The 22,746-nt window shown below is 41.0% G+C and overlaps 4 protein-coding genes across 10 annotated transcripts in view; 1 reads left to right on the top strand and 3 right to left on the bottom strand.

Moving 5' to 3' along the window:
• The first annotated feature begins 31 nt into the window (after window positions 1–31).
• Window positions 32–3,565, top strand: LOC133170802 (guanine nucleotide-binding protein G(o) subunit alpha-like). Its single transcript, XM_061303946.1, has 10 exons — window positions 32–70; window positions 396–531; window positions 602–693; window positions 814–906; window positions 1,101–1,261; window positions 1,756–1,884; window positions 2,635–2,764; window positions 2,846–2,917; window positions 3,157–3,244; window positions 3,378–3,565. Exons 1-10 carry the CDS (start codon window positions 32–34, stop codon window positions 3,563–3,565), a joined length of 1,128 nt encoding a protein of 375 aa, XP_061159930.1.
• A 271-nt stretch (window positions 3,566–3,836) lies between these two features.
• Window positions 3,837–4,907, bottom strand: LOC133169908 (neuropeptide B-like). The gene is made up of 2 exons (XM_061302430.1): window positions 4,512–4,907; window positions 3,837–4,204 (listed from the first exon to the last, which is right to left on the bottom strand). The coding sequence occupies exons 1-2, from the start codon at window positions 4,746–4,748 to the stop codon at window positions 4,076–4,078; spliced, it is 366 nt and encodes a 121-aa protein (XP_061158414.1). The 5' UTR covers window positions 4,749–4,907; the 3' UTR covers window positions 3,837–4,075.
• A 1,647-nt stretch (window positions 4,908–6,554) lies between these two features.
• LOC133169907 (pyruvate dehydrogenase (acetyl-transferring) kinase isozyme 2, mitochondrial-like) lies at window positions 6,555–10,938 on the bottom strand. Its single transcript, XM_061302429.1, has 11 exons — window positions 10,707–10,938; window positions 10,206–10,347; window positions 9,349–9,420; window positions 9,084–9,271; window positions 8,851–8,940; window positions 8,525–8,602; window positions 8,355–8,431; window positions 8,084–8,182; window positions 7,789–7,899; window positions 7,600–7,713; window positions 6,555–7,459 (listed from the first exon to the last, which is right to left on the bottom strand). Exons 1-11 carry the CDS (start codon window positions 10,834–10,836, stop codon window positions 7,316–7,318), a joined length of 1,245 nt encoding a protein of 414 aa, XP_061158413.1. The 5' UTR covers window positions 10,837–10,938; the 3' UTR covers window positions 6,555–7,315.
• A 345-nt stretch (window positions 10,939–11,283) lies between these two features.
• LOC133169904 (E3 ubiquitin-protein ligase rnf213-alpha-like) overlaps window positions 11,284–22,746 on the bottom strand; it is a 33,799-nt gene continuing 22,336 nt past the window's right edge. For 4 of the 7 annotated variants that reach the window (XM_061302421.1, XM_061302424.1, XM_061302422.1 and 1 more), the window contains 35 exons: window positions 22,628–22,710; window positions 22,114–22,270; window positions 21,913–22,048; window positions 21,653–21,835; window positions 21,199–21,329; window positions 20,971–21,125; window positions 20,680–20,886; window positions 20,264–20,451; window positions 20,092–20,200; window positions 19,917–20,017; window positions 19,652–19,840; window positions 19,365–19,531; window positions 19,042–19,144; window positions 18,537–18,651; window positions 18,090–18,288; window positions 17,819–18,018; window positions 17,506–17,628; window positions 17,319–17,429; window positions 16,988–17,230; window positions 16,591–16,675; window positions 16,456–16,490; window positions 16,254–16,354; window positions 15,949–16,105; window positions 15,709–15,877; window positions 15,172–15,254; window positions 14,850–15,101; window positions 14,646–14,775; window positions 14,486–14,569; window positions 14,233–14,413; window positions 13,197–13,398; window positions 12,811–12,885; window positions 12,539–12,736; window positions 12,366–12,455; window positions 11,862–12,040; window positions 11,284–11,734 (listed from right to left, as the gene is read on the bottom strand). In XM_061302421.1, coding sequence (XP_061158405.1) covers window positions 11,596–11,734; window positions 11,862–12,040; window positions 12,366–12,455; window positions 12,539–12,736; window positions 12,811–12,885; window positions 13,197–13,398; window positions 14,233–14,413; window positions 14,486–14,569; window positions 14,646–14,775; window positions 14,850–15,101; window positions 15,172–15,254; window positions 15,709–15,877; window positions 15,949–16,105; window positions 16,254–16,354; window positions 16,456–16,490; window positions 16,591–16,675; window positions 16,988–17,230; window positions 17,319–17,429; window positions 17,506–17,628; window positions 17,819–18,018; window positions 18,090–18,288; window positions 18,537–18,651; window positions 19,042–19,144; window positions 19,365–19,531; window positions 19,652–19,840; window positions 19,917–20,017; window positions 20,092–20,200; window positions 20,264–20,451; window positions 20,680–20,886; window positions 20,971–21,125; window positions 21,199–21,329; window positions 21,653–21,835; window positions 21,913–22,048; window positions 22,114–22,270; window positions 22,628–22,710 — 5,060 coding nt within the window. In that variant the 3' untranslated portion in view covers window positions 11,284–11,595. Of the gene's footprint in view, window positions 11,735–11,861; window positions 12,041–12,365; window positions 12,456–12,538; window positions 12,737–12,810; window positions 12,886–13,196; window positions 13,399–13,779; window positions 13,964–14,232; window positions 14,414–14,485; window positions 14,570–14,645; window positions 14,776–14,849; window positions 15,102–15,171; window positions 15,255–15,708; window positions 15,878–15,948; window positions 16,106–16,253; window positions 16,355–16,455; window positions 16,491–16,590; window positions 16,676–16,987; window positions 17,231–17,318; window positions 17,430–17,505; window positions 17,629–17,818; window positions 18,019–18,089; window positions 18,289–18,536; window positions 18,652–19,041; window positions 19,145–19,364; window positions 19,532–19,651; window positions 19,841–19,916; window positions 20,018–20,091; window positions 20,201–20,263; window positions 20,452–20,679; window positions 20,887–20,970; window positions 21,126–21,198; window positions 21,330–21,652; window positions 21,836–21,912; window positions 22,049–22,113; window positions 22,271–22,627; window positions 22,711–22,746 lie in introns of those variants that run through there. The other 3 variants (XM_061302423.1, XR_009718478.1, XM_061302425.1) reach the window with 3 other exon arrangements.

Genomic DNA, 22,746 nt, shown 5'->3' with positions numbered 1-22,746 from the left:
ATAACAACAGGGGACCCGGAGCCAATTAGCCATGTTTTGCTGTCTGAATATACTGCCAGCTCCACTTCAGGTACCTCATTTTGTCAATTACGTTTTTGTTTTAACTATTTTTTTTCTAGATTGAGTCCACGAACCAAAAGATTGCAACAAATTGTTTGGTACAGTATGTTGACTTCAGGGAGACACTGAAAATTAAAAATGAGATAACTATTGTTATTGTTGTTAATAATAGGTAACTCCAAAATGACTGACTGAAGTAATGTAAATCCAAGTATTTATTAATGTAGTAACTGACTTCAGTGTTTTTTACCTTTTTAAAGTGAATTGAATTGGGTTTCATACTAGACACCACTCAACTGTGTTTGATGCATTAAGAAAATAAAATGGCTTTTCAGATGTGCATGGAAATGTGCCTTGGGCAAGATGTGACTGAGGAAGGCAAAAAGGCCAAAGTGAGAAGCTCCAAAATAGAACAAGACCTCTCCGAGCAGGCTCAGAATGAGATGAAAGTGGTCAAAATACTTATGCTGGGTAAGATTGTGATGTTGGGATTTAAGTACATCAAACATTTGCGATGAGACTGTCTTAACTTGTGTTTTAGGAACTGCTGAGAGTGGAAAGAGCACTTTAATCAGACAGATCAAGATCATTCACAGTCACGGCTTCTCCAAACAAGACCTCATCAGCTTTAAGGTGCAGTTCTCTTGTTATTTGGCCAAGGGTGTCACACTCATTGTTGTCCTAATTTGATATGGTGTAGGCATGTTTTTCTTTCTTTGAAAAAATTAATTAATTAATCTGTCCCTACGGAAGCCTGCAGTCATAGACAACCTTCTCACTTCTATGAAGTTTGTCCTCCAAGGAATGGGGATGCTAAGGATAAACCTGGCAGACGAGATGAACAAGGTGCGCATTTAAAAACAAAAAAAAAAAATAGTTTTCAAGGATTCAAGTGCCTTAAAATACGAGTAATTAAGGAGGGAATTCCTGGTGTCAAAACATACGTACAAATGATTAATAACTCTACATTCTGATGTTTACATGTAGATTTCGCGCTTTTTATTCGCTCACAAATCTTGATCTGCTTCATTTGTCTTTAGAGTCACGCTCGCTCCATCCTGTCATGTCGCCAATGTTTGGGCAACGACCAGGAGTTGCTTCCCTTTGTGGCTCATGCTTTCTGCGCGCTGTGGGCCGACCAGGGGGTGCGAGCGGCTGCCACCAGAGGTTACGAGTTTGAACTCAATGACTCTGCCCTCTAGTGAGTTGTGTGAGACAAAACAAAACATATTATTCAATATTACTGGGTGAATTGATTGACATTTAAAAAACAAAAAGCTATAGGAAATATGTCCATCTACAAATTGTAGTGAGGGTGTTCATCAAGCGGTCATCAGAGGCGTTGGACGTTATTCACGGTGACAGATGAGAATCCGAAAAAAAATTATGTACTATGCCAATGTGCATTGTTTGAAGTTTCGTGAAAGGTACAGTGCGTTAAAGGTTTTCAATATTTAGTTGTTTTTTTTAAACTCCATAATGAATCTCAATAATATGCAAAATAAAAAACTCATTAATGTACATATTTTTTTTATTTTATATTTTTATTTCGAAACCTCTTCTGCCCAAATCCGGTCAAGAAATCAATACTAATTATCCGTCTCCACCTCGTCTGTAATTTTTACTCCATTGCTGCCAATATAAAGCGGTGCAGGCAATGTAGCAAAATGTAATGGTGATTCTTTCTCTCTTAAGTTTCTTCCAAAACATGAGTCGAATCATCGCCCCCAATTACACCCCCACCGAGCAAGACGTTCTCCGAGTGAGAGTGAGGACCTGCGGCATCATCGAGACGCACTTCCAAGTTGATGACATTGTATTCCGGTATGTCCACTGGAATCATTGTTGGTTTGAGCGCGATATGCAAACAACAACCGCCAGCACCTTAAATATATTATGATTGAGGCGAAGATTCAACTTAACTTCCTCGCAAACCAAAAATGTTTTTTTAGTTTGTCTCACTTTAATACAGCTTTCACTCACAATTTTCCCCATGTACTTTGTGGCTTATCAACAACAATGAACACAGAGTTCTTAGGACTGACAGCTCTCATCATGGACCTGCTGTCCACAATCATCATTGTTTCCTTCACTTGCCGGAACAGACGTTTGACCTTGGCAGAAGTCACCGACACTCTGACCCCATTGGAAACTCATTACCTGTGTCACCAAGGCCCTTTGGTGCGGCTAAATGCCGTATCATATTTTGAAATGATTTTTCCTTTCGCCCCTACGATTACGCAGCTAAGAGCAACTCTTTTCTTAAAAGTGGCTGGCCACAAACAAGACAGAAGTTTCACGTGGTAGAATGATAGTCTCTTTTCAGATTGCTTCTTGTGATGGGAAATCAACATGGCGAAATCCAGTGGGCTTCAATCAGTCTCGATCGGTCCAAATGGACATCTTTGCATTACGTTCCACCCCCCCCCCCCCCCTCCAACTAAAATTAGGCCAGGTTTATTTATTTATTTTTATTAATAAATTTACCTTCCAGTACTAAATTATGGTTTATCACTAAGGACTCATTATTATCTCATCAATGTGAATTATTCTCATCTCATATCATTTTGACAGGTTGTACGACGTGGGCGGCCAGCGTAGCGATCGAAGGAAATGGCTGCGTTGTTTTGACGACATGCAGGCTTTGCTGTTCGTCGTAGCTCTGAGCAGTTATGACATGTCTCTTCCTGAAGACCCAACCGTGGTACGGTAACGAGGTGAACGTTGAGCAGCGCTAACCAACCAAACTTTTAATCCACACAGTTTTTGGTTGAAAACTCTGTAGAACCGGCTGCAGGAAAGTTGTGAACTTTTTACGTCTATCTGCACCAACTCCATCTTCAAGCTCACCTCAGTGGTAGGTACCAGATTTAGGGCAAGAGGGTGGGGTACATCCCTGACTGGTTGACTTTTTTTTTTTAAGTTGTTGCTGTCAATATTTCAATACAATGAACAAACCAGTGGAAATTGGATTGGCATTCTCCAGAATGATAAATTTAATATGCATCCTGATTCCTGACGACTGTCAAATATACAGTTGATGCACTTAAAGTAAGTTGTATATGAGTTTATACCTTTCCACCGTTCGTCTTTCAGATTCTGTTCATGAACAAAACTGACCTTTTCCAGGAGAAGATACTCCTCTCTGGAAGACACCTGAGATTCTACATTTCTACTTTTCAAGGTACTGTATGCATTATGATATGTTGTGACTGGCTGTTTCCCTCAGATGGAATTTAAAAAAATGTTTCCCTCCAGAAAATGTTGCTCATGTGTTCATTCCAAATTTGTTAAGTGCATCTCTGCCTCCATTCCAGGAGCAGATGCAGACGTGGACGCTGCAGCTCGCCACATCACCACCATGTTCTTGACAAGGAATGCAGACAATCGGCTCATATTCCACCACTTTATCACGGCTATCGACACCGCCAACATCCAAGCGGTTTTTCAGGTTGCCATAGAACAGATAATGAAGCACAACCTCGCAACAACTCAGCTCCTCTAACAGATGAATTATTTTAAATACCATTTAATTATGCCGCATTTGTTTTAAATTATTTTAAATAAAATATTATTTTGTTAAGATGTTGGTGGATTTGTTTTGCCCCCACACACTGAAAATTGTAAATACTGCTAAGAAGACCTATGATGAATGAATTGTCAATTTCGGTCAGCCAACTTTGGCAAAAGTAAATTTGTGGAGCATGTGTAACTATTTTTGTTGAAGGTGAATTCTCCCAATAATGTTGAGCTGAAATTAGTGACAGGCGACGTGATGGTTGTTCAACTTGTTTAATTCCGTCTGCACTAACACATGACATGCGTTGGTCAGCGCTTTGTCGGCGCACTTAGTACAATATATATACACAATATATAAAAAGCATCACAATGAAAACATACCTGCACAAACGCATGCACTGGTCAGCTTCATACAAATGGGGTATGAATAATTTTGGCCTTTATAGCTATTGGTTATTGAGTCTATTGATAATCCATGATTGATACAATGTTGCAGCTAAGCCTCCATACAGTCACCAGGGTCTTGGGAGAGGAAGATGTCGGCTTTGCACTTGAATGTTGTCTTGTCGCCAGAGAAGAGTTCACAACTCGTCAGGTTTGGCACAATGTCTCTTATACAGTTGGGCTGTAGATGAGAAAAATGCATTTTAGTGTGGTCACTATTGAATCATTTTAGAAATTATTATTCTATAGATAATTTTATCTGCGGTAAAATGTATTTCCCCCTATTACTGATTATCAACCATTTTTGATTAATTGGTATTAGTGATAAAAAATAAACAATGTAAGTAAAGTGAAAGTAAAGAAAATGTTTTAAAACTTTTAAACACATGATTAGATAGATCGATAATAATCTCTGTACACATTTACACACGCTCTTTCTCACATACAAACATTTTAACATCCTTATATAAAGTCAATAAAACACTGACCATTGTCTTCAGGCTAAAACGGAGTGCTTCCGTTTCAGGAAACCAACTTTCTGATGGTTCCATGTCAGCTCCCCTCCGGCCGTACGGTGACCTCCGGATACCCGACAGCAAGCCAGACGCCCTGCCCACCGAGTGGAAGCTTGGATTGGCCACCTGCTTGTACCATGCATCGGTAGGGCTGCAGAGCACAAGACTTGAGAAGACCACACAGGGCAACAGCAGAAGTTTCGCCCGCATCTCTGAAAAAGTGGAGCTTTCAAATAAGAGAGCGCACCTCGCTGTCGTCGATTGTGTGCTCCTTTCACTATTTTCCCCGCTTCTTATAGATTCCTGTTTGTCGCTCCCATTTGTGGAGAGTGCGTTATTTTTAATCGCCTCCCCCCCCCCCTCTTTCTCGGTGGTGCGCACGCGCACGAAATACTACAAATCCCAGAATCCAGTTCGGCTTGAATTGTGTTTCCATACAGCCTTTCAAGCGATTGTAAATAAACAAATGCAATTGGGGAAAGTGCTTGGTAGCCCTTATCAATGCTCAACTGAGACCGCTCATGCCCCCCCTGACTACACTTTATTTATTTATTTATTTATTTATTTATTTATTTATTTGTGTGTTTATTTATGTTTATTTATTTATTTATTTTATCTATCTATTATTATTATTATTTTAATAAACATTAAAACCTGTTAGAACTTGTCTGGTGTTGTGTAATATGTGTTGGTGTCCTCCAAAATAAAGAGCAAGTAGTCAAATACACATTCTTGACCTGTACAAAAAATGCATAAAGTTATTAGGTACACTTGAAAATGGTGGTGTACCTAATGGAGTGTCCGAGTGACGTCACAGATCAACTAGCCAATCAGAAAGTGGGGGTGAGGGCGGGTGTGGCACTTTTTACTTTCAGTTAAGCTTTGACCATGATTTTTCCCTAATGAAGTGGCCTGTTATTAGGTACACCTGAAATTGGCAGTGTACCTAATGGAGTGTCCGAGTGACGTCACAGATCAACCAGCCAATCAGAAAGTGGGGGTGAGGGCGGGTGTGGCACTTTTCACTTTCAGTTAAGCTTTGACCATGATTTTTCCCTAATGAAGTGGCCTGTTATTAGGTACACCTGAAAATGGCGGTGTACCTAATGGAGTGTCCGAGTGACGTCACAGATCAACCAGCCAATCAGAAAGTGGGGGTGAGGGCGGGTGTGGCACTTTTCACTTTCAGTTAAGCTTTGACCATGATTTTTCCCTAATGAAGTGGCCTGTTATTAGGTACACCTGAAAATGGCGGTGTACCTAATGGAGTGTCCGAGTGACGTCACAGATCAACCAGCCAATCAGAAAGTGGGGGTGAGGGCGGGTGTGGCACTTTTCACTTTCAGTTAAGCGTTGACCATGATTTTTCCCTAATGAAGTGGCCTGTTATTAGGTACACCTGAAAATGGCGGTGTACCTAATAGAGTGTCCGAGTGACGTCACAGATCAACCAGCCAATCAGAAAGTGGGGGTGAGGGCGGGTGTGGCACTTTTCACTTTCAGTTAAGCGTTGACCATGATTTTTCCCTAATGAAGTGGCCTGTTATTAGGTACACCTGAAAATGGCAGTGTACCTAATGGAGTGTCCGAGTGACGTCACAGATCAACCAGCCAATCAGAAAGTGGGGGTGAGGGCGGGTGTGGCACTTTTCACTTAAACCAGGGGCGTCGACCTCCAGTCCTCGAGGGGCCGCGTTCCAATACGTTTTCCAAGTTACCCTCGTTAAACACACCTGCGTGAAAAGTTTTAGCTTCTTTCACGTTCTTCAGGAGCTAAAACTTTTCACGCAGGTGCACTTAACGAGGGAATCTTGGAAAACATGTTGGAATGCGGCCCCGAGGACAGGCGCTTGACACTTGTGACCTTTGACCCTGATATTTATAGTGGTTGAAAAAACACAGAAATTTAAGATTAATTTGAGTTACAACAAGCAAATGAAAATGATTTTGTGAAATCTACCAAAGACACTATCTGTTCAATGTATCATCATCACAGTTACAATTGCAGATGACCAGTTTTTCAAAAATAATTTATTTATTGCATCGTGGTAGACAGCCAGCAGTTCAAAGTCGACTTGAGGTCATTACTGTATAACAAGTAATGTGCTCTACTTTTTGTTATACAACTTTGTGATAAGTTTGTTTGCGATCAAGGTTTATTGCTTCCCCTTACGTAGTTCACTGGCCAAACACGTACACATCACATGGACTAGCAGCCATTACATCAAAGAAGAACATAAATCAGCACAAACTATATGAATAAAGACAAATTTTCATATGCACACTGTATTTTTTTTTTTTTAAAAACAAGTCATTTGACATTTCCTTAAAAATTTCAATAATACAAAAGCACTTCTAATTTAAATGAAGGAATGAAACCAAGCACAAAACTTCATTTATATAACCAGTGACTACTCACAGTGATTAAAATCCTAATATACTGTATAACAGAACATGAGGATTTTCAACTATTCACACCGCTGTAACAATACCAGCAAATAAAAGCTCAATGTCCAGCTCAGCTGTTCAGTGAGTTCAAACTAATATTTCCATGCTTACATTCAAGATCTAATTCAATGTTTTGTTCTTCCAGCAATTTACCACTGCATAAAAAACTTGATCAAAGGGCCAGAATGAATGAAAAAAACATGACCATCTTTTTTTTTGTTTTTGATTCCCTCAGCTCCTGGTCCATCGATGTCATGTTCTGTCCTTTCCTTTCAAGGACACTTTATGGTCAAGCATAACAGTATCTTTGTCTTTTTTTTGTGGTTGAATCACTTGGCCGTTCGAAAAAGTGTCAGATCCAGAGGCGCCTTAGATGGAATACACCAATCATCTGCTTCCAAACTCAGCTTGTAGTGCCGCAGGGCAGTTTTGTTAAAAACTGGCAGTCTCTCCACCGAGTCTGTCGACAAGGCCTGGAGGGACCAAAAAAAAAAACACGTCACACATCATCTGAGTGCACAAAATATGAAATTTAGTCACAGAATGGCACATTTTTATCTTTTAATCAAATCATGAAATATTCAGTAGACACCATATTGAAATATTTTGTTACCTTTAGGTGTATAACTGCATCAGTGCCATGACCCTCCATGGAATAAAGCTGTAAGTCTCCTTGAAAGTAGCGAGCATAGAGACGAGAAATGGGCAGACCGTAGCCAAATCCAGCCTATGAATAAATACACATAATAAATGTATGTTATCTCTTACAATAAATTGAATATATTATGTTCCAAATACTCACCAGAGGGGCTCTATGTTTCTCCCCTATTTGTGGTCTGGGAGCCGTGGAGTACATGTAGCTGAATAGTCGTTCGGTTTTCCGAAAAGGAACTCCACCCCCTCTATCACTCATCTGTCGGGCAAAAGAGATTGTCGTGGCTTTGTCGAAACTTGTAACAGCAACAATGGCTACTTACATCGATTTTTAATCACGCAATGGTGTTGTAACACCAAATTAGCAGAAAGGAGCTAATCCCATCGAATTATGGTAATTGGGTGTTAGAGATTTAAAGAGATTTGAGGAAAAAGTTGGTCACCTTGATTGACAAGTCCTCTCCACCAACTGAAACCAGAACTTTGATGGGCGGGAGGATTCTGCTGGCCTCGTGATTTTCAATAGTTGCCCTCATGGCGTTCTGCAATAAGAACACACGCTTATTTACTCCTATTCAAGAATTTAAATCCTTGATTGGTGCCCTTGCATCCTTTCCGCTTGACCAAGAAAAACAGCATGATCATTTATCTTTTGCATAATTATAATTGATTCATTTGTGGAGATCAAAATAGTTTATATAATGTCATCATTACCTTAAAGAGCTCAAAGAGCATGTGGTACAAGTGCGATGGGACGTAAGAGATCTGGATGGGCTGTCTGATACTGTTTGCTAAAGAAGAGAAAAGGCACTTTAAGCTTTATATTGCCATGAAACACCCAACTAGTATGTGATTATCTGTGTTGAATTAAAAATATTTCTCACCGTTCATTTGTCTCAACTCCAGCTCAGGTGCTCCCAAGTAATATTGTTCACACATTAATTTTGCGCTCTCATAAGCATCTAGGGAGACAGAAATTTTACAAAATATGAGAAGCTCTTATATTTCATTGTTACGGACAATTTTACAGTACTTTAAATGTCTTGAGAGAAACCACAGAGCTTTGCTTGCATGACACACCCAGAAAAGTCTCACATATTGAGTATTTGAATCTTTAGCTGGTCACTGTTAGATCGATTTGAAATCTATGGGACCTGACATAATGCCAAGTCACAGATTTAGAATTTTTCATGAAAAAACAAAGGCTTACCTCGTACAACCTCAGATACGTCACACAGAGAGTCAATGCAACCAATGGTACCAGGGTGAGTCGGGTTTGTGTTTCCACTGAAAACAAGTGCTGCAGACAGATAAAACGACGTATTGGTTTCATAAATAGGTCATTTGATTATAAGATTGATCACAGAAATGATCTGGTGAGGTCAAAGTGTGTGTGTTCTAGTTTTTTTTTTTTTTTACAGTGTGTGTGAGGATGCTACTCACTGTGTTGGTTGATGAGCATGCGGATAGAAATTCGACTGGTGTAAAAGCGATCCAGGAAGTATTGCATGTTGTGGTCAGTCACAGGATCCTGCTGACCGTAAGCCTCCTTGTACTCAATAACTCCTTGGGCCATGGTAGGGACGACCTCATTGTGCCTGTTTCTGATTGCCTCCAATACTTCTACAAACCTAAGACGAAGACCACCAGATATCCTGTTAACATCTGAACGATGCCGTCTGTTATTTCATCCTTAAATAGTGCTTACGTCTGGAGAGTTCTCTGATCATCTGCGCTCTTGTCAAGAAAATCAAAGATCTCCATCAGGCTTTGGATGTACCTTAAAGAGAGTACAAGCGTAAGTGTGACAAACAAATACTGAAGACAACCAGATCACTGTCAACACTACATTTGATGGGCAAGTTAAATAACGTAAACATCATGAAGCTGAGATGAAAATATCCCCATCATGTGGTGGGCCTCCGTGGCAATTCGAAGAACATAATAGCAACATGACACTAAGCCACGCCCATATCAACCCCTATGTGACTTGAGCTGCTGATAGTAGGGACGTTAGTCTGAACGTAATGTTCCCTTCAGATACAACACATGCAAGCAGGATGAGGAAAAACAAGATGATGAAAGGCAGAGACGTGAGTAGGAAGTGGGACAAAGTTCGTTCGCTCTCACTGCTTCCCCACCCTCTTGTGTTGTGAAGGAATCTGTTGGATTGCTATTTATAGCAGATGTGTTTAAGTAGCTCGATGAAATTTAAAGCATTTGCAACAGAAGTGCGTCTTACACACTTTAGAGAAGATTGACTTCTTTGTTTACTAAAAAGAGTCTGGCTACCTATCAAGTGTCAACCAGGTCAAGTTTTTGTGAGATGGCAGATTTAAAAATTAATCTGTAATGAAGGCATTCACAGCGGTGTCCTAATTATATGTACAGTGGACCGAAGAAAAAATACTGTAAAAAAAATAAGGAAAAAAAAATTTAAACTCAGGAATCCATGGAAAACAGGGGGTGAATCCTTGGAACAAATTACTGCCATCTTTTTTCTTTAAATTAGGGATTAACTCGGTTTAAAAATAAAGAGTCACAGACAAAATAAAAGTCACTGACCAGCTCTGGACCAGTTGCACGGAGGGTGTCGCCAGCAGTTTGTCCGGCAGCAGATCGATTTCCTTCATGATGTTCGATAAACGCACAGGAAGCTCTTGGCGCAGAAAGATGAATGATGTGCGCTCGCATGCGTTGGTTGAACCTTGAGTACAACAATATAAACTCAAACATATAACATTTGATAAAAACAACAGCATCGTTGGACAATCATTATATATTTGAACTGCCAGACGATGATGGTGTTGAATTAGTAGGCGAAGTTGTTTGGAAAATGTGTTATGTGTTTACCCATACAAATTGTTAAATTGCATATACTATATGCAATTTAAGCATTTGTGTTATATATATATATATTATAGGGTGACTCGTCCTGTCAGGAAGAGACTGCATCTCGAATAAAAACTAAACCAAATGTAAACAGACGTCCAAATAAAGTGCAATGAATTAACCAATTCAAGCCATCGTTTCATTAATTCTTGCAAAAATGTGAACAACACTTACCAAAATCCAAGAATTGCTTCATGGAAAGCGGAGATGGCGAAAATTTGGAGAAATGATCCACATGTTTAGGAACGTTGGCCACAGCTGCCGCTTTCACCATCGACCGAACAAATCTTATTCTGCTCGTCATTGTTAAAAAAGAAAAATGAAAACGTGTTGCTACAATTAAACGCGGCGACGTAATTCACGCTCGCGATGCTCCTCTTTACATTCTGCAGCAGTGCTCGTGAAGTGCACATTTATTATACTGTTTACTGCTACTCAGCCAATGAGAAGGTGAGGTGGGCGGAGCCAGCCATTCCAAGAATCGGATGGAGTTGTACTGTAGCAAGGGAGCGTAAACAAGGCAGTCAGTCTGATTGACCCGGTCATGTCGGGAATTACATAACGTTCTCTCTCGCTCGCTGATAAACAACCAGGATGGAAAATTGCTTCACTCTGTTGTCATAATATGCAAACAAACATGTCTTTTAAAGACACAACAAAAGATAATATAAGAGTTTTAGACATTTTAAATAATACAGTAGCCTGCTGGAGCTCTGGATGAGTGGCACAAATGATCAAACAAAATCAAGTGAACAATGTAAACAACTTTTATTGGCAAAATATTGATAACAATCCTCAAAGGCAAAAAGTGACAATCGTTTGCTGCATAATTTTTTTTTATCACTAGACAGCCTGCAAGGTGTTTTTAAAAAAAGTCTAATTCTCCACAGCAGAACCTCAAGATTCACACTTCTGCCCATTTTCCAAATATTGTCTGAAAGTCAACCAGCAAACAACAGATGATATTTGTAATTGGGAGGCTCTGCTGTGGAGTGGAGTGCAAATGATCTTCAACAGTCACAGATAAGGATGATGGCAAAAAGTGAAGGCACAAAACATTCCATTATCCAATTTGCCTGCTAATACGCTCTTTCTTGATGGCAGTGATGAACTTCCATGTTTCAACACAATGAGAGAGGCGGATTTCTGATGGGAAATCCGGGTACTTGTCCTCCAGGTAAGGGTCCAGAATCTCTATCAGGCTTTGTAGAGATAAAAACATCAGCTCATGACATCACTCACACAAAACAAAGATCACATTTTGCTATATGTTCACGACCAAAAATAAAAAGGGTAACCTTCTGCTTTTGCACCAAGTCATTAAAGTACCTCCAATCTGGATTGCGTTCCTCTGGTGCTTTGCGATTCTTAAGTTCCAGCACCAGCAAGTCATGGAGCTCCAGCAGGAAGGTGTCTGTGCTGCTCCCATAGAAGAAAGAACTCAGTAGTCGGCGCTCATCATCACCGAGGGTCTGCTTGTACTCCATGCAAACGTTTTTAAAAGGATCCTGTAGGGAAACAAACAGTGAAGAAGAAATCCAAGTGCTCACCAAGGTTATTATAGTTGACGGAGACTGTCAACATAACTAAAGCTCAAATAAATAAAAAAAGTTTGTTAATATTTTTTTTTTCAATAAAAACTAGATGAAACTACAGGTTTATAAAACCTTTTTTTTTTTACAAAAATATCCTTAATTTTTGTCAATTAATATCATACATGAGGTCAAACTAATACTACAGCTAACTCCAAGTGATGAATAAAAACTGAACTGAAAAATACTAATCTATTGTAAGCACATTGCTGGCTTGCCTACTAGTTGTTGCAAACATTACCATATTGAGCTTCAGCATAATTTCCGATTTGAGAGAGTTCAGCATCTGCCACAAGGCCACACAATGTTTCAAATAGCACCAACTCAGGACCTGTGGCACACAAAATAAAGGCCTCATTGAAAATACTGTATAACAGGGCAAAAAGGCAAGAAACAATGATGAGTTGCGGCCACCTTGAAGACACTGTCCGATATCTGGCTTCTCATCTGCAGTACGTCCTCCAGGTAGCTGGACAGCCGCATGTGAGAGTCTCCCCCATCCGTGGCGAGGAATCCCAGGGCCAACTCCAAAATGAACACGGCCTCGCATGCCTCGCTGTAGTCGTGGAGCTCCTTGGCCATTGCCAACATGGTCTGGGTGGTGAGAGGCTCCTGTTGGCATACAAGTTGTCAATGCTCGGTAGACGTCTGTGTGATGCTTTCATGATGCCGGCAGCCTGACTCACTTGTTTGACTTTCTCTCCGACATTTTTCAGGATGTTATAGTTGCGGTCGGGCCTGTTCACAAGTGTTGGGATGCCCTGAAGTTGAAGGGACGGACATAGAAGGGGAGAAATGCATTTCAGTGCCACGGCCTGGCTGAATACTTTTGTCTGGAATAAATGGATGCGCTACAAATAATAGATGTGTTCATTTTTTTGGGAGTAACAAATTAATGTTGTTCTACTTGAAGGCACAAGTTACAACAAACTATCGGTTGTCATTTATGCAAAGATGGTAGCTTCAACTAAACGGGTGACAAATTTGCGAGTAAATTGAGAGTTGTGGCCAGTGCGAGAAATTGACCCGATTGGGCCGCAAAAAAAGAAAAAAAGCGGGGCTCTGTTCTCACATTGAGGTTGATGATTGGTTTGCCCAGAAGGAAGCGGGAGAAAATCTGTTTCTGGATCCTGGGCAAATCGTACTCGCGAAGGGTCTCCTGGCCCCTTTCCACGCTGTACTGGGTGTTGGCGAGGACCAGGGGCATCAGATCCCTGTCCAGCTCGTATTGGATTACATGTTGGTCTGTCAAATCTACAGGGCTAACCTCGTAGCTGGGTGAGGGGGAAAAAAAATAAATAAATTAGTCGACTCTTTTCATACAGAAATTATATACACCTGTAATTTCTGGACTATAAGCCGCACCTAAATATGATTGTATTGTTTAATTTCCATATGTAAGAGAATATGCACACATTATACAACATGATCAAAATCATGAAAAATCCATAGATAGGAAAGCTTATGCAAAAAATTGGCGGTTTATAGTCCGGAAAATACGCTACTCACACAGCAAGGTAAATGCAAATATGAATAAACAAAACAAACAAACTAAACAAAAGCAAAATAACACAAAACAAAAGGAAACAAAAATCAAACAACACAACACAAAACAAAAACACACTTTTAAGGCCCCACTGACGTGCTCTGCTTACCGGCTGCCAATTTATCCAATTGGTTTCTCTATTAAGTGAGATCAAAGTTTCATTTTAATACATTGAATTGTATTAACAATAATATATATATATATTTAGGCTTTTATTTACGCTTCGGTTAACATACTGAACATTTTTGTTGACAAAACATTTCCCAAGATGAAGCATTTGTTTTCCTTATCACCTACAAAGAAAAATATTTGTGGAAAAGATGAGGCAATCAATGCTGGGGGAAAAAAAACAGTTTAAAGCTGTCAGGTGAAATAAAGGGGGGAAAAACTCCAACAAAAGCAAATTTTTTTTTTTAAAACTGTCATTGTAATTTACATTTCCTTTCCGGCATTTTCCTACAAGCAGCGGAATGGAAAACCGCGGCTGCATCGAAACTTAATATACACTGGTAAGCTCAGAATTATGTGGAAATTAAATGTTTTTATGAATGAGCATCCTCACCTGGTCTTTTCTCCCGTGTGATTGTCCACACATCTGACCATGTCATTGTGCAGGCCGATGAGGTAGCTAACCAGGGCGGTGGAACACAACCCGGGGCCGTGCCGCTGCGGTAACAGCACCTTGAGGTCACTCTCGGTGTCAAGGTCATTTTGGCAGAACTCGGCGGGCACTCTGATATCACCTGGTAATGCCATTGAGGTCAGCTGACACAGTCAAACTTGTTGCATGTACAAGCGATGGTTTTAGGACTCACCATAGGTTGCCAAAGAGGATCTGAGCTGATTCCAGGTCGTAAGGAATGTGTCGGTGTGTTTCCTGTACTGGGTTGTGAATGGACCTGCAAAGAGATGTCAAATATACAAAAATGATGTACACAAGACACATGGATGTGAGTGGAGCCGCTGTTCCAGTACCAGTCTGGCTGTTGAGGAACTGGGCGATGGTGCCGCATGAATCTTCTGTGATGTTTAGAAACTGCTTAAGGAGTTCTTTGTGGAGAGTCAGAATGTCAGGCAGGTGCCTCACCAGTCGCAGTTCTGCTTCCTGAAATGATAAAGTGATCCAGCGTTCATTCTTCAACCGTGTTTTCAGTGTAGGTCGGGATTTCATTTACTAACCTTGTTAAGAAATCTCCAGAGCACAGGAAGGGTGTCTTTGCCATCGTTCAGCTCCACCGCATGGTTAAGATGCTGCAGAGACACTTTCTCCTTGCAGCTCCACACTGCAGAACTATGGAGGGAGGAATCAACTCGAAGAGAAGGCAAAAAAGAAGCTGGATTGTCTCTCAGTAGCCACATGATGGGATTGCCAGAATTTTGAGAGTCCGTCTGGATGGATACGTTCATTTCCTTCAGTCGGTTGTCCAAATGCTGCAGGGCGGAGAGTGGAATTTGTGAAATTGAACATTACTGCTGCTTACATCACCGAAACGGAAGCTACCTTCAGGTTGGGTGTGATGCAGAGGCTCATTTGTGTCTCCCATTCATTTCTTTTGCCATTGGTGGAGAGTCTCCAAGAGTCACCTGAAAGTACAGGATTAAATCATGGAAAGCAGATAAAAAAATTTTTTAAAAATCATGCAAAAATATTACCACGTCCCCTTGGACCATTTTGCTGATAGATAAAGTTTTCACGAGTAAACTTAAATAATGGAATTTAGTAGAAACTCCAAAATCCCAACACCCTTTATTCCATAATGCTTGATTGAAATGTATCGTTTCAGACCTTTTAGAAAAGCCTATCATAAGTGAGGAACCGCAGTAAAGCCCTAACAACGGATGAAAATGAGCTACTGTGCTAACTTGGGCATATTTACATTGATGCTTTTGCTGACATATTGATTAATATGTATTGTCCAAATTCAAATAAGTAACTAAATAAATAAAGGTTAAAGAATGTGTGTGTTATATATACAGTAAATGGAACAACTGAGAATATAAAGTATTCAGGAAAGGTTAGTTTTAGGTTTTGTTTTACAGCTCTGCTGAGGTTCCAGGAGGCCACTGATGAGCAGGTGAGCAGCGCCGATTGTGTCATCTGTCCCTTTTCCCAGACTTCTACCAAGATGCTCCTTGTCTTTCTTCAGGTGAGCCAGTAGAAATGAACACGGCTCAGTGACTGGAGGGTTGATGATGGAAGCAATAGTCTGTCAAAACACAGACATCAGTATGAATTCCATCTTCACCAGGCATGCTCCAAAAAAGTTATTGGTGACACCTGTGAGTGGTCGAAGGTGCCGACCAGCATGGCTAAATGGGTAAGCATGCGAATGACTGTGAAGGGAACAGGGGAAAGGTGCTTGGTGTCCATCATGTCTGCATTGTCCCTTCGACCAGGGTCGCCAAGTATGTGGCCCGTCTGAGTGCGGTCACTCCTGAAAACAAAACACGCGCAATGATGCTAAAGGTGCTGTACATAACCTTTGGAGGTCATGCCTCTGCTACTACACCCTCCAGGATTTTTGAGATTATACATTTGAATTCATAAGAGTGAATTACTACGTATATATGTCGGCCACTCACCTGCTCTCGAGTTGCCTAAAATCCTTCACGGCTATGTGATGTACCCCACCAATGGGGGCTTGACAGTCAGGGCAAGTCTGTTTCTCCGTAGGTAAGCCACACTGGTGAGAAGAAGGTAAAAAAAAAAAAAACACAATGGAATATGAAAACAAATAGAGATGCAGAAAGAGATTCTCTTTGGAAGAGAATAAAAACAACAAACCTCTCCAACCGTGCAGGGGTGACCATTTGGACACGCTATGATAAGAAAATAATTCAGAATTGATATGTTATCACATGAATTATTTTAAATGAGACTAATAGACGAATGAGATAAAAAAAAAAAAAGTAAACTTACTGTACCACCTGAGTGGTTCTGAATTCCCCAGAGCTCGTTGAGCCTCTGCTAACTTGTCCTGCGGCATGGTAGGCAAGAAGGTGGCCTATTGTGGACAGACGAAACGATGAACTCTACTATCTCAAATAACTTTTAATATCCCGTCAAACCCATCTTAAACCATTGCTAGTAAAAAATAAACAGCTTACATTTTGTCTTCACAAAAAAAAATCATCTGGATATGCGCCTTTCTCAAAAATAATTGTATTCTCAAACAAAAAAGAGACCTGTGCCGACTTGTTAGCTTAAACTTTTTAAAAGCCTCTCCAGTTAACAAATCAGTTTCGACATCTGTTTGTAATTATGTTTGCACAATTTTTTGGACACAAAAATCCTGCTCTAAAAGGTTCTACAGTACCTGCATGGTGTTTGGTTCAATTGCTAGCTGTTGCAGAGGTGCTACGATCTTTTGGTTTGTGCAAAGCAAAACAGCAGCCAGGTGAACAGCCAATGCCAAGGATGCACAATAGTCCCCAGATGTTCCAGACGTGACCTCCAAAGGCCCAGGATGGTTGGTTACCAGAGCACGAGCAAAGGCCTTGACCTTTGGGCTAGCAAGCACTTTGGAAGTGTCAATGAAATTCATCAGGGCACAGAAAAGCTGGAAGTGGTGAACAAAGAAAGACACAAAAAGTCACGCTTGACCTCGCCAACGCTTGCTTTGCTCCTTATTTAGGAATCTACAGTACCTCCGTATCTTGATGCAGACATACATTGTCGTTTCTAAAGGAGTTGGTCACTTCTGTGTGCAGAGCCAAGAGCAGGTAAACCGTTGCCCTCTGTGGTGAAGTTGTGCACTCCTAAAAGTTAAAAGCCAAATCAAACGAGTACAATTCCAGTGAATACATCAAACAAACAAAAAACATTATTACCTACCTGGCAAATCTTATCGAGGCAGTCCAACTGGCTGGCTACGATTGCATCTGAGAATGCATCTCTGATTTTCTTGTAGGGCTCCCCGTACACAAGATAATGGTCAACTAGGATGGCTTGTCCATCCTAAGTGTGATTCAAATGAAATATATGAAACCAATAAATGACTCCATTTTAGGGGAAAATCACAGGACTCTTGATCTAAAAATGTACAGGTCGTAAGAAGAAAGTGGGCCGTATGTGGGCCCCCGGGTCAAACTTTTCCCACCACTGATTTTATAAAGTAAAAAAAAATTATCATCTCGGACAACCGTACCTTTTGTTGAACTTCTTCAGGAAATAGCCAGTGCTTGCCATTCGTTTTTAGGAGCTCTTGGGCAAACTCCACTCCGCATTGGCTGGTTATTTTACGAACCAAGTAGACACGATACCAATTGTTGCCACCGCGACTACACAAGTTCACCACACTCTCCAGGAAGGGGTCGCTTTGACTCGGCTCTCCTCCGTCCGGCATGTCTGTCGTGACGGGTGAGCATTGTTCAATCACAACACAGCAGCAGTCGGTCATCATATATCGCATCACTCACCGGTAGCAATGATAGTCGCAGCTAAATCCAGGTCAATGCGCACTCTCGCCACCAGCTGCAGATACTCCACTGTGACCAGCGTCTCCTCCGTCAATGGGCCAAGCTGCTGCGGGACCCATCTCAGAAAGGGAGTTTCGCGACACATGCACGCCTGCTTGTCCGTGTCCGACCTGAACTGGAAAGTCTCAAACATGGCATCCTCCATGAGAGAACAAAATCGATAAGAAATTAGCTATTGTGGAGTGAAATGAGATCTTGCACTCTTTCCTACATCCAAAACTTGAGGCATTGCAAACAATAATAAAAACATCAGGACAAAGTAAATGATAAATTGGGGGGAAAAAATTACTTATATTTCCAGAAAAACATCAGGTTTATTTGTTGGAATGAGTGATTCTAAATGTTTTATTTTTCCAAACTAAAATTGGAACAAATAAATATGTATACCTGCAGGCAATCCAGGTAGATACAGTACAGTTTGGTTTTCTCTTTTTTCTCTAGTATGTGGCACTGCTCGACTGCCAGTAGGTGTAGCTGCAGGTAATCTTTCACGTCCTCAAAACTGTGAGGGAGTAAAATTCATGGCCTGGTTAAGCAGGGTAAACACATTGCAATAACATTGACAAATTTGCAAGACGTGGGGAAAAAAAAGTTAGCGCTGGTCAGATTTGCTGATGTTTCCAAAAGATTACCTCATGCTATGAGAAACTGCCAAGTCAGGGCCGATAATTGTAAACTTCGTCGACATTTATGATCACTAATCTTTATGTGTGTGGTAACCACTTAGCCGTGGACAGACAGACGGACAGATGGTGAGCAAGAAAAGACAAGCTCGCAGGTACATACCATGTAGTTACCAAACAAGCTACCAGCTTAAGTCATTGTTATACTACCATGTCCATGACGTACGAAAAATAAATTACAATGTATAAAAAACGTTGGCATGTCCCACCTGTACTTCAGCAGAAGTTTAAGCAGACTTGATCGAAACACTGGGTTTTTATCCGCAGAGTCACCAAACGGAGAGAGCACCTTGGTTGTTGTTTGCCAATTTTCTGAGAAGATAAGAACAATGCAGCGTTAAAATGCTCGTCAAAAAGAGACATCGTAAATGATTGAGACGGTTATGTTCTGCTTGAAAAAAAACAAATGACGCATTGATAATGATTGATGGGTGCCCGGGCCACTAATGAATGTTAAAGATGGACTAGCAAAATTGAACAAAATGTCTGGAAACTCCAAACATGAATGAGTACAGAATAAGAAAGTAGGTACCGGTGAGAATAGGAGCAGCACTGGCTTCCACCAAAAGAAAAGACAGCAAGTGGTGAATGACAGCTGGGCATGGTGGAGAGTTGTCCTTGAAGCACACGCTCGACACTAAGTCGATGAAGAAAGCATTGCACTGATTCCTGAACAAAGCGTGTTGTTCAACTCGAACCCTGCACAGAAGGTACAAGAGCATGAAAGTAGGGAAAAATACATATGTTAGAAAATAATTGCTGCAAACAGGTTCACTTCATGGGGATTTGGAAATGAATCCAAGTTCTACTATCACCAACCGTAAGTCTTCAGAGGGAACAGGGGTGAAGTCATCAGGAAGTGCCTGCTTACAGTGAGGACAGACATGCATCTGACAGGGGACCAGACACTTTTTGATACATGAGACACAGAAGATGTGCTCGCAGGGCAAACAGACGGGATCATGTGGGTCTCCTTGACACAGCGAGCACCAAGGGACCGAACTGAACCTGGACAGAGCAAATAAAAACAGACTCATAGACAAGAAGACAATACGAGACACTGATGATGAGCAGTCAATGCTACCTGAAGATTTGTTGGACAGCTTCGTCTTTGTAGGTTTTCAGCAGGCGAATCATTGCCTCGAACGGCTGCTGACTTTTAAGGTCAGAATTGTTTTCGAGAGCCTGAGAAAGAAAAGTTCATTCTTTTTCATGGTGCCTGACTTTATCCGTTAAATTGGCGCACAACTCTCACCAACCTGGTTGAGTCGTCTCATGTGTTTCATCACGAAAGGTGTTACCTCGTTCTGTTGCGTCTCAAAGCGCTCCGCGAATAAGGACAGTGAAAATATCCGATTCCAGCGAGCGCTGAGAAGTAGAAGTAAATAATTCATTATGTTTAAAAGCTTCTTTCATTTCATTTCGACTTACCGAACTTGGCTGGCAATCGTCTTGCTCCTGTCTCGGTAGTGTCTTACACTCTCCTCCGAGCAGACCAGCTCAATCGGGACCTTGAGTTTGTTTACTCGTCTAACCCAGGCTTGCCTTTGGGCATTTGTCTCCAGGGGTCCAGGTTCCAGGTATTCCAGGCAAACAAGAGCCGCATACACATCAAGCACCTTGAATACATGACACAATTTATGAAATTTTTGTTTGGCGGTGTGCCGTGAGATATTTTGTCAGATTTCAAAAATGGACTCTAAAAAGTTTGGGAATCACGGTTCTAGATAATGTGATTAGGGGAAAGTAAAAAAAAAAAAAAAAAACAGAATGCAACATCTATTGCACACCAATTTTTGCAACTTGAATTGAACTATACACACTTAACACAACAATTCAAAACTCACCAGCTCAACTCCATCCGTGAATTCAGGAGTTGTTAAGAGGTTGTCAGTCACCTGCGGTTCAAGGCAGACCATTCTGAATAGGTTCTGGAGTCGGTTCTTGGACTGGTGATAGGCAGCATGGACCCACGGAAGCGCCGGAACTGCATCGTTGTCATTAAATTGCTGGCGTAGTTCATTGACACAGCTGTTCAAAGCTGCATGCAACAGCTAAAGCGTGCAAAGAGCATGGATGAATGCATGGTTATGTACACATGTACTAATTGATGTCACCAATGTTGCAAATACTCCAACCTTCAAATCCACTTGACGGTTGACATTAATAGTCAAGAAGAGAAAACCACACAGGTAACGATCAAAGAACTCATACTGCATCTCTGGGGTGTCTTTTGCTATGTATTGTCCCAATGATGTTTTGGCAAAGAAATCAATGAATCTTTGAGTATGACCTAGCAAGAGAAATTCAGGGTGAACCAAAGTCTAAAGATCAACAAGTGCAATCTCTCTGCAATGGATCAATACCTTCATTTTGACGCGCATGAACCCAGAGTTCCTCTAAGTAGTGCTTGATCCTCCCACAGAAAGGCATGTTGAAGGTAAAGTCCCTGCCTTGAGCGATGCAGCTTCGTACAGGAATTGTTTTTGTCTCTGAACTGTTTGAGGGCGAAAATGCACGATAAAGAAAGTAGATTTTAAAGTTCCAAAATTGCTCTCATGCTCAAAATGTAAAACTGCCACACCAATATTTGTGATTTTCTAACCAGTACCAAATATAAAAGTGAAGTCATCATTAATTAACGAAAAATTCATAAATAAAGTTTATTTAACGTGTTCGGACGATAATCTTGTCTATGCCGATAATCTATAGTCTATATAACTCATTTGTGTATTCCGACAACTGGCACAAATGAAATCACTCAATGTTGCTAGGGATGTATTTGTTGGGTTGATTTTGAAGGCTATGATGTCCACCTACTCAAGAGATGGCTGTGGAATTTCCAGCAACTTGTCATCTGCAAAGATGTGTAACCACAACCTCTTCACAGAGGGACTTTGGTCTTCCAGTAAGATGTCCAGGTTTTGGTCAGCGTCAATGACTGAAACCAGTTGAGCCAAGGCAGGGGTCACCACGGCCTGAATGCGTTTCCATAAAGAGTGGCTGTAATAATAATAATAATAATAATAAAGTTAAAACTTCTAAAGACAAATGTTGTATTGTGCGAGGATGCCACTCACCAAAATGTACCTCCTTCCTGTAAAGCGTCAATATTAGAAGCCACCAGATTGACCCAATTGCTTGAGCCGGATGAAAAGTTGCTCTCACTTGCTAGCAATAAGTAAAGACGGTTCTTCAGAATTTGCAGGAAGTCACCTGCCAAATAAACGGCACCAATGTTAACCAGGGACACGAGCAAAAATGTACTAAGCGGACACTACCTTTTACTTGGTCAGTGTCACTGAGAAGAATCAGAAGAGTCTCAAGTCTTTGAGTGCTGCGCCAGCCCCGGCCTTGCTGATCCCTGAGCATGCCGACTGCACTCTGCACACAGCTCCGCACCAATGCTGTGGTGTCCAGGGCAGTGTCATCTTTGTTCTGCACAATAACAACATTGTGTAGTCAACAAAAGCGGTTGCATTAATTGAGCCCATTTTATCCGGCTCAAATTTGGGTTGAATGAATGAATGGATTCTTCGGCATTTATATTGAGTTACAATGTGGTCAAAATAATGATGAGGGGTGTGGTTTCCAGCAACCCTATGTTAAGCACCCAGAAATCATTTATTTTGCGATCAAAAGCTAAATGAACTAAATAATAATCAATCGTTACATTTCTAAAGCACCCTGAGGTTGGCATTTAAAAATAAAACTTGAAAATAGCAGATTGTGGCCCTTGTTCAACACTGAAGCAAATGATAAAAACAAAACACATAAATGAGAGGTTTGTCTTACATGCTCCACATCCATTGTGTCTGCTTCCTCCTCATTCGCATCACCAACCTCTCCCGCCTCACCCGCCTCACCCGCCTCCAGAGCTGTTAAAAGACTTCGTTTAGCACCACCAAATGTTT

The sequence above is a fragment of the Syngnathus typhle genome, linkage group LG17 (assembly GCF_033458585.1).
Source record: "Syngnathus typhle isolate RoL2023-S1 ecotype Sweden linkage group LG17, RoL_Styp_1.0, whole genome shotgun sequence".
Lineage (NCBI taxonomy): Eukaryota > Metazoa > Chordata > Actinopteri > Syngnathiformes > Syngnathidae > Syngnathus > Syngnathus typhle.
This window is presented reverse-complemented; position numbering and strand designations above follow the sequence as displayed.

Bases quoted from the DNA above. Each gene is read 5' to 3' on its own strand.
- LOC133170802 (XM_061303946.1), top strand. From the start codon at position 32: ATGTTTTGCTGTCTGAATATACTGCCAGCTCCACTTCAG. The intron at 532-601 runs GTAAGATTGTGA...CTTGTGTTTTAG, and splicing joins GGTCAAAATACTTATGCTGG to GAACTGCTGAGAGTGGAAAG. The intron at 694-813 runs GTGCAGTTCTCT...TCCCTACGGAAG, and splicing joins AAGACCTCATCAGCTTTAAG to CCTGCAGTCATAGACAACCT.
- LOC133169908 (XM_061302430.1), bottom strand. From the start codon at position 4,748: ATGCGGGCGAAACTTCTGCTGTTGCCCTGTGTGGTCTTCTCAAGTCTT. The intron at 4,205-4,511 runs GTCAGTGTTTTA...TCTCATCTACAG, and splicing joins GTTTTAGCCTGAAGACAATG to CCCAACTGTATAAGAGACAT.
- LOC133169907 (XM_061302429.1), bottom strand. From the start codon at position 10,836: ATGACGAGCAGAATAAGATTTGTTCGGTCGATGGTGAAAGCGGCAGCT. The intron at 9,272-9,348 runs GTAAGCACTATT...TCTTCGTCTTAG, and splicing joins GATCAGAGAACTCTCCAGAC to GTTTGTAGAAGTATTGGAGG. The intron at 8,603-8,850 runs GTAAGCCTTTGT...CTGTCTCCCTAG, and splicing joins CGTATCTGAGGTTGTACGAG to ATGCTTATGAGAGCGCAAAA.